Source organism: Quercus robur, chromosome 6 (genome assembly GCF_932294415.1).
Source record: "Quercus robur chromosome 6, dhQueRobu3.1, whole genome shotgun sequence".
Lineage (NCBI taxonomy): Eukaryota > Viridiplantae > Streptophyta > Magnoliopsida > Fagales > Fagaceae > Quercus > Quercus robur.
Genome location: NC_065539.1, coordinates 16,503,172 through 16,512,766, shown reverse-complemented (window position 1 = coordinate 16,512,766; position 9,595 = coordinate 16,503,172). Strand labels below are relative to the sequence as shown.

Sequence of the window (9,595 nt, the reverse complement as noted above, 5' to 3'; positions counted from 1 at the left end):
GAAATTGAATTGCTATCAAAATGATCAATACAATTCAAAAAGAAAATTTAAGAGTAATCAATATAAACAGAATTATTTGTTAAAGCTGAAATGAAAATTTAAACAGAGTTATTCTATCAAAATTGAAATGCTATCAAACTGAATAATACAAGTCACAAAGAAAATTTAAGAGTAATCAATATAAACAGAATTATTTGTTAAAGCTGAAATGAAAATTTAAACAGAGCTTTTCTATCAAAATTGAAATGCTATCAAACTGAATAATACAAGTCAATTATTCAGGTAAAATTGAAATGCTATCAAAATATTAATACAGATCAAAAAGAAAATTTGAGAGAAAATCTGAGAGAGAGAGAAAACGAGTGAGAGAGAACCTGAGACTGAGACGAATTCTTCTGTGATAGGTAAAATTGCAAAGCTATAGAAATTATTAATACAAGTTAGAAAGAAAATTTAAGAGAGAATCTGAGAGAGAGAGAGAACATGAGAGTGAGAAAGAACCTAAGACTGAGCTGAGACCGAGAGAGAACCTGAGACAGAGAGAGGTGTTTGCTTGAGACGCCCCGAAGTGGTTCTGAGGTTGTCCTCAATTTTTCAAATTTAAATATCTTAGCTTGGCGCTAAAATGTGGGAGTCGGTTAGATTTTTCTTTTTCTTTTTTTAATTAGAAATTTTATTTTTAATAATAATAGTATTCGAAACAAAACAATTAGAGTGCTATTTAAATTAAATTTATCCTTTAGTTCCTTCTAATTAATTTATATAAAATTCAAATCCGAAAACTGAAGTGAAATAGAAATAGTATAAAAGTAATATATAGATAGAAATAGTATAAAAGTAAATATATATATATATATATATATATGTTAGAAATGGGATTCAAGTGGTTGAATTGTGAGCGGAGGGTTGACACGTGGTGAAACAAATGACAATTCTTTTGCCACCTGAGGCATTAATTTGCCTACTAAAATATTGCCCGTTTCAACCTAAGACCTCAGCATCACAATTCCATTTTTGTTGGTGCTTGAAACAATTTTGTCTTCTCCATATTATTATATCTCTAAAGCCAATAATTTTATATGAGAAACTACTGAACTCAATCATTTCCTACCCTTACTCTTCAATTTTCTATTAAGGTCTATCCTCTACTCAAATTGGAACAGTGATTGATTTCTAGGTTTATTAAAAAAAATTATGAGTATAATTAATTTAAATAACAAATTTCTGAAAACAAAACAAAATCAATAATTGATTTTTTCCATTTATATAAACAATAGTACAATTATGTGATTTAAATATTTTTATTAAATTAAAATTTATATATATATATATATATATATAACTATGTATTGTTGTTGAATGCAAAGTACATTATATATTCTATTACATAAAACTTATAAAAATAGAAAATACTTTTAAGTAACACATGTAGTACTTAACCTACAAATTTTACATTATATTTTTATAAAATAATTATATTAAATTTTTCCATGAATTGCATAAGTCAAAATGTCCATGCTCATTTTGTAATCAAGGTGCCTACAACCACACCCAAATCCACAATTAGTTTCACAACTTGTTTAGGTGTTAGATTTTAGTACTTAACATAGGACCAGTGTAGGTACTTTATATCGTCTTTGTGAAGATAATAGCACAAGCCACTTTCTAGAAGCAACAAAAATGAAGTTGAAATTTATCTACTAGATAATGCAGGGGAAAATTTAAGATTGCATTCACAATTGACAATGTTCCACAGTAAAGTCTACCCTAAATTAAGTACAGAATCGCTGAAAAAGGATATTGGAAACTCATGAAAAAAAAAAATACTAAAACTGTATTATCTTATATCATGTGGTTAGATTTAAGAACTTCTATTTGTTGACCTTTTCATATTCATCTTCTCGGGCCTTTAGACTTGCTCTCTAATCTTTGCGACAGCCTTATTTGTTGCATCAATCTTTGCCTTGATCTTATCAATATTTTCATTGCCGATTGCTTTCCTCAAATCTGCCATGGCAGCCTCTATATCTTTTGCAACCTTAGTAGGAATCATGTCCCGGTACTCACCCAAGATTTTTAATGTCAATCAAAGTTTTTCTATCCTGATATCTTTGAGCATGCATTTTAGCCTCTCTAATGTATCTGCATAGTCATCATAAGCACCGACAGCAGACAAGCATCAAAGTTGGGCTGTCTTGGATCTCCTTCAGAAGTTCACTATGACCTTCCATCTCATCATCAATCTGCAATGCTTACCCCAGATGAAATAGAACAGGAAAGTACCTTTAAACCCAAACATGTATCTGTATATTCAATTGAACAATTGTTTGTTAAGAAACGTAGCAAAATTAACAAAATTAGAGACTTAAAACGTGAAATTTAATTGCTTGTGTCCACTAATTGGTAAATTTGGTAAAACTCCTCACATTTTTTTTTTTTATAGAAACTAAACTAACCTATAAAATCAGGTTGAAAATATCTTATTTCTAAAAAAAAAAAATCTTATTTCTTTGCTTTTCCTACAAAAACAAAGCATAATTACAAATATATGAAAGATAAAGCCTTATTCAGTTTTCTTCTTAGGGAAATCAATTGCTGCTTCATGGTAGGATCACCTTCTGCAGCTCTGCATCTGCCCGCAAACAGCGTTGATTGTAGAAGCTTTCCCTATACTTTTTCCACTCCTCCCTAGACACCAAATACTTCCTCTATTCATTTGTCTGTGGCTTCTTATTCACAAAGACCTCAATAATCTTATCAATGAATTGATTTATAGTGTAACCCTCTTCAACCTCAACCTCTACTTGCTCTTCCACTTGAGCTGTGGCTATGTTACTTACTTGAATGCATGAACATCATTTTTTTCCTTTTTGCTTTTTCTAGACCCACAAAAATGAACTACAAATAGCAATTAAGAACCACCCATAAAACCCAATATACCAAAAACACTAACAAACTCTTAACCTTTCTTCAGTTTGTCCATAAAACCTTGGAAAGCAATATGTAGCAGTAGTAGTCAATCATTGATTTTTATGCATTATTAAGTTCGGTCAGTAAATTAGACACAAATGCGTATCAGAAACGTATACATCTAGCGAAAATTGTAAATGCATTGACAAAGAAAATTTTAAGATATAAACATTAGAACTCCAAAGGGAAAGGGTAATTTTCCTGCAAAACATAGGAACATTGCATGCACTAAAAGGACAATCCAGACATGCACACAAACAGTGTAAGTTCAACATAACAAATTTCCAGTTTAATATATTGCCCTGATTTCCACATAATTTCAAAAATGTACAGTTTCAAATACTATCGGTGTTTGTTTGGTATAGCTTATTTTTCAGCTTTTTGAAAAGGGAGTTGTTTGAAATAGTCGTAATTCAAAAAATAATTTACTACGCTGATAAAACTGTGAAGCGGCCAAAATGTCCATGCTCATTTTGTAATACTTCCTTTGGTTTGGCCTGTTACAGTTTAGTCTCCGAAGTTTCAATTATCATGTTTATACCCTGAACATTTAAATTTTTGATCAATTTGGTTACTAAATTTATATAACACTCTTAACTCCATGGCTTAAAGCACCACTTCAGACAAGCATGCCAAATGTCCACTAAATCTTACAATGTAGCATGCAGATTAGGAGATATAAAAAGATTCTAGTAACCTTCACTAATAACATTATCGCCAAAATATAATTGTTGCAACCAAACCAATGCATTAGACCCAATGAAACAATCTGTCAACAATATAAGAAGCAGGGTCCAGTAACAAAGCAACAGCAGATCCCAAGCCAAATTTAGGCACTATAGTATAAGATCTTCTGAACCTATATTAATTAGTCCAGTTTTGCCAAGATAGCATGAGTACTTCCTATTGTATTTGCGAAAATAATAGCAGAAGCCACTTCAAGATGCAGCAAAAATGAATTCAAAATTGATTCCAATGGATTCAATTTTAATGTGGGGCCAATTTAAGATTGCATTCACAAATGACAATCTTCTCAATAAATTCTCATGTAAAGTCTACCCTAAATTAACTACAGAACCGCTGAAAAAGGATTTTGGAAACTCATGAAAAAAATAATTGTATTATCTTATATCATGTGATCTGATTTAAGAACTTCTATTTGTTGACCTCTTCATATTCTTCTTCTGGGGGCTGCTCATCACCCTGATATCCTCCCGGGGATGATCTTCCTGAGCCTTTAGACATGTGCTCTCCAATCTTTGTAACAGCTTTATTTGCAGCATCAACCTTTACCTTGATCTCATCGATATTTTCATTGGACATTGCTTTCCTCAGATCCACAACGGCAGCCTCTATTTCTGATGTAACCTCAGTAGGAATCTTGTCCCTGTACTCGCCCAAGCTTTTTTCGATGCTGTATATGGTTGTGTCAGCGCTATTTTTAATATCAATCAAAGTTTTTCTATCCTGATCTCTTTGAGCATGCATCTCAGCCTCCCTGACCATCTTTTCAATCTCAACCTCAGAGAGGCCTCCAGAGGATCGGATTGTAATCTGCTGTTCTTTACCTATCGACTTATCCTTAGCAGAAACCGTAACAATTCCATTTGCATCAATATCAAACATCACCTCAATTTGTGGCATGCCTCTAGGTGCAGGAGGAAGACCAACTAGCTCAAACTCACCCAAAAGCTTGTTGTCAGCTGCCATTTCACGCTCACCTTGGAGAACTTTGATTCCTACCTGAGTTTGGTTGTCTGCAGCGGTAGAGAAGACCTGAGACACAAATGCATGAAAATCAAAATTTAAACCATATCTTCATACAGCTAGGCGCAACACAGTGTTCAAGTACACTAGCAAAAACAAACACTTAAAGAAAATAAGAATTAAAAACAAAACGTTGATAAGATAACCTCCTTTTCTTAGAATCCAGTCTCCTAAAAATGGCATTAGCATGCCCTGCCAAAGGTTGGGTTAATCTATGCATTCTAAATACAACTGTCTATCTACTGATTTTACAACATATGAGTATATATATAGTCTTCTCATCAAGCAGACAGGTCAAATAATTATGTTACAGTATTAACTTTTTAATTTAAGTCTACTACTTCTCAGTTCTCACTCTGATCCTAGTTTTCTGGAATTTACATTTTAGTAGATAAACTGACCTGTGACTTCTTGGTAGGGATGGTTGTGTTCCTGTTGATCAACCTGGTGAAGATGCCTCCAAGAGTTTCAATGCCAAGTGATAAAGGAGTCACATCCAACAGAAGCAACTCCTTAACATCTCCACGAAGGATACCACCTTGAATTGCAGCTCCCATAGCAACTGCCTCATCAGGATTTACTCCTTTGCTTGGGGTCTTCCCAAAGATTTGTGTAACTATCTCTTGTACCTTGGGAACACGGGTCATCCCTCCCACAAGAAGAACTTCATTCACATCCTTGACTGATATCCCAGCATCCTTTACACAGTTGTTGCATGGATTTTTGGTCCTCTCAATCAAGTGATCCACCAAAGTCTCAAACTTTGATCTGGTCAGTGTGATATTAAAATGTTTAGCACCAGAAGCGTCAGCAGTAATAAATGGAAGGTTGATATCAGTCTGACTTGTAGATGAGAGTTCTATCTTAGCTTTTTCAGCTGCTTCCCGAAGCCTCTGCAGTGCCATCTTGTCCTTTGAAAGATCAATCTCGTCAGTTCTCTTAAACTCATTCACCAAGAATTCTAGAAGTGCATTGTCAAAGTCCTCCCCTCCCAAAAAAGTATCTCCATTTGTAGCTTTGACCTGTTAAAAAGACTGTTAGCTGACTCATTTACAATGAAGAAACAACATAGCAAAAATTGAGTGATGCATACCTCAAAGACACCATTTGATATTTCCAGGATTGAAACATCAAAAGTTCCACCTCCAAGATCAAAAACAGCTACAAGGCCTTCCTTGTTGTTTAGCCCATAAGACAGTGCAGCAGCAGTTGGTTCATTAATGATTCTCTGAACGTCTAGACCAGCAATTCGTCCAGCATCCTTTGTTGCTTGCCTCTGTGCATCATTAAAATAAGCTGGAACAGTGATCACAGCTTTAGAAACTGTTTTACCAAGGTATGCCTCAGCAGTTTCTTTCATCTTGGTAAGAACAAATGCCCCAATCTGTTCTGGTGAGTACTGCTTTCCATTGGCTTCAAGCCAAGCATCTCCAGCAGGACCTCTAACAATCTTATAAGGCACCATCTTCATTTCTTTTTGTATTTGAGGGTCATCAAATCGTCTCCCTATGAGACGTTTGGTACCAGAAAATGTGTTGGACGGGTTGGTCACACCCTGACGTTTGGCTGGGGTTCCCACAATCAGCTCCCCTTTCTTGTCAAAGGCAACCACTGATGGTGTGGTTCGAGCACCTTCAGCATTCTCAATAACTTTGGGATTCTGCAGAAAATTTCAGTGAAATAGCCAAAGAAAATTATCATGGAAAATTAACAAAATATTAACAATAAGGAAGGAAATTTATTTTTTTAAATAACCAAAAAAGTTAAAATGAAGATGAACAAACCTTTCCCTCCATAACTGAAACACATGAATTGGTGGTACCCAAGTCAATACCAACAACATCGCTGCCAATGGGCCTAGAGCTGTGTATGGTTTAAAATAAAATCATCAAAGAAGCTTGCATTGGAAACATACAATAAACTGCAGAAAGAAGAGATATACCTAAAGGGTCTTGCCAAGGATGCCCATTTGTTAACAAAAGGAGAGGTAGCAAATGATGTCTTCGCACTGCCACCTATGAACTGTGGGAGTAACAAGGCGCAAAAATATTTTTATGATCAAAATAGTCACATGCATGAGACTAAAGCAAAAGATGGATTAATAAAAATAACATTAGGATATGTAAAACCTTCCACATATTTGAGAAAAAATATAACTCAATTGAATAATGAAACTATGAAGAATGCATTTGTTAACTAAAAAAGAAAATAAATAACAGATTCCAAAATTAAAACATCATCAATAACAAGAAAAAATAACAAGAAATCAACTACAATGACTAATCCGATTACAGTCTATCATCGAATAGATTTCAAGATAGCAACTTTTTAGTTTTCTTCGTCTTCCCAGCCAAAAAAAAAAAAAAAAAACAGAGGATCTCCATTCTGTAACAACGACAAAAGGGGGAAAAAAAGAATAAAGGAAGAGAACTTACGGATCTGCAAGCTGCTAAAGAAGAAGTTCGAAGCTTCTGATGCTTTAGAGACCGAAGAAGCACAGAAGTGGCCATAACTGAACAAATGGTTGACTAGAATGTGGGGTTTAAGAATCAGGTTTTAGAGCATGAGAAAGAGAGAGAATCGTATGGTGCTTTTGCAAAGGGTTTTAAAGACAAGGCATGAAAGTTTTCTTGGGCAACACGAATAACGGAAGTACACAGGAGTGAGGCAAAAGTTATTACCATATAAAAATGATGAGGATATTGACCACAAATATTTTTTTTAACCTTAATTGGGGCTATTGAATTTATGGGTGTAATTTCAGCACAATAATCACTTGAAAATTATTTTATGCAATAAACTAGCTGTCAAATTGTAAATCATATTATATATCGTATATTATCTTATATTGTAAGATATACAAACATTTAATAAAATTTATATAATATTTTATATATATATAAACACATGTATAAAGGGTATATTCATTAAAAATTTTGAATATATTCATCTAATGACTAATTTATTAATCACTTATGTAATAATATTTAACAAGCTAACTAAATAAATCAAACTAGCATGTGTTTATAACATACACATTCAAATTAATTAAACTCAAAAGTAATGTGCCTTTGTGTTAAAACCACTTTCCCATTTTCTCTCTACCTTGTGTGTGTATGTTTGTTTCTCAAAAAAAAAAAAAAAGTGATAATACATTACAAATCACCCACAATAATAATTTCTTTTCATCATCTTCTCTAATCAACTCCATCTCAAGTCGATGTTATCATCATGTTTATCATTTTGCAAGCTTATCTATTCATTGAAATTTTCTTCTTCATCATCAATATTTAATATCGCTTCTTGTTCTTTTATTTTAATAATTAAAAAAAAATTCTTCTTGGCATTCTAATTTCTTAGACTTATAAGAATAATGACAAAAATAAAAAATAATTATATTCTCAATTAATAATTTATTCATAGTATAGAAAATAAATTTGTAAATATGAAAGTGAAGTATAAATGTGCATCCCAAATTTTGTAGGAGAAAAAGGGGAAAAAAATTATGGACATGTTATTTTATTAGGCTAAATTAAGTAACCTAATAATTCTATGTTAAAAACAAGTCTAATAACTTGTTAGATTCAAATAAAAGTACAAATTTTTTTATTAAAAAAAAAAAACTCATTTTAAGCATATGTCTATGTATCGTACGATGCATACGATTTTACACGATACGCACACTATATCGTACGAATCATGAGCATTTCTGATACACCCTTATGATCTGTAACTCTTTATATACGATACGATACGTATTGTGTATTATATGATACTGATAACTATTTAGGTATCAATTGGAATTTGGACCGATAATTGGCTCAATGAACCAAACACCTTTAAATTCTTATCTCAACCAAATACACTGCCAACACAAGCAAATGTTTGTGCTCTCATTGATCCTCTAACATGTGAATGGCAAGCTAAGCTAGTGAAGCAAATTTTTATTCCAATCGATGCTTAAGCTATTCTTAAATTACCCTTCAGTGCTCACTTGCTAGTAGATATATTATCATATTGAGCTACAAGGTGAATGTGGATGGGACGGTTTTTGTTTAGTCTCGACAAGCGAGTGTAGGTGTGGAAATTTGAGATCATGAGGGTAGAGTTACGGCTACTTTAAGTAGAAGATTTCATCAACCGTTGGGGCCACTGGAGATTGAAGTGAAAGCCATGGAGGTATGAGTGTCTTTTGCTTGGGATGTTGGTCTAAAAGATGTGGTCTTTGAATGTGATTCTAAGATAGTAGCTAATACTCTTTTGGGATAATACACACCACTTGTGGTTGTCTCAAACATTCTAGCTAGGGTAGCTTTGAAGCTCCTAGATTTCCTATCAATAAAAGTCTCCCATGTAAAGCATCAAGGCAACATACCAGCTCAAATTTTGGCGAAATATGTGAATGATATAGATAATAGTGATAATTATATACTGATTGAATCAGCTATTACTCATGATGTACTGAATTTATCTTCGTCTTAATAAAGTTACAAGGTGAATGTGGATGGGACGGTTTTTGCTTAGTCTCGACAAGTGAGTGTAGGTGTGGTAATTTGAGATCATGAGGGCAGAGTTACGGATACTTTAAGTAGAAGATTTCATCAACCTTTGGGGCTGCTGGAGATTGAAGCGAAAACCATGGAGGTATGAGTGTCTTTTGCTTGGGATGTTGATCTAAAAGATGTGGTCTTTGAATGTGATTCTAAGATAGTAGCTAATACTCTTTTGGGATAATGCACACCACGTGTGATTGTCTCAAACATTCTAGCTAGGGTAGCTCTGAAGCTCCTAGATTTTCGATCAATAAAAAGTCTCCCATGTAAAGCGTCAAGGCAACATACCAGCTCATATTTTGGCA

At 33.5% G+C, this 9,595-nt stretch overlaps 1 protein-coding gene across 1 annotated transcript; it reads right to left on the bottom strand.

Moving 5' to 3' along the window:
• Positions 1–3,807: 3,807 nt before the first annotated feature.
• LOC126733005 (heat shock 70 kDa protein, mitochondrial-like) lies at positions 3,808–7,397 on the bottom strand. Its single transcript, XM_050436115.1, has 6 exons — positions 7,173–7,397; positions 6,680–6,759; positions 6,522–6,600; positions 5,831–6,397; positions 5,139–5,759; positions 3,808–4,746 (listed from the first exon to the last, which is right to left on the bottom strand). The coding sequence occupies exons 1-6, from the start codon at positions 7,245–7,247 to the stop codon at positions 4,126–4,128; spliced, it is 2,043 nt and encodes a 680-aa protein (XP_050292072.1). The 5' UTR covers positions 7,248–7,397; the 3' UTR covers positions 3,808–4,125.
• Positions 7,398–9,595: the final 2,198 nt, after the last annotated feature.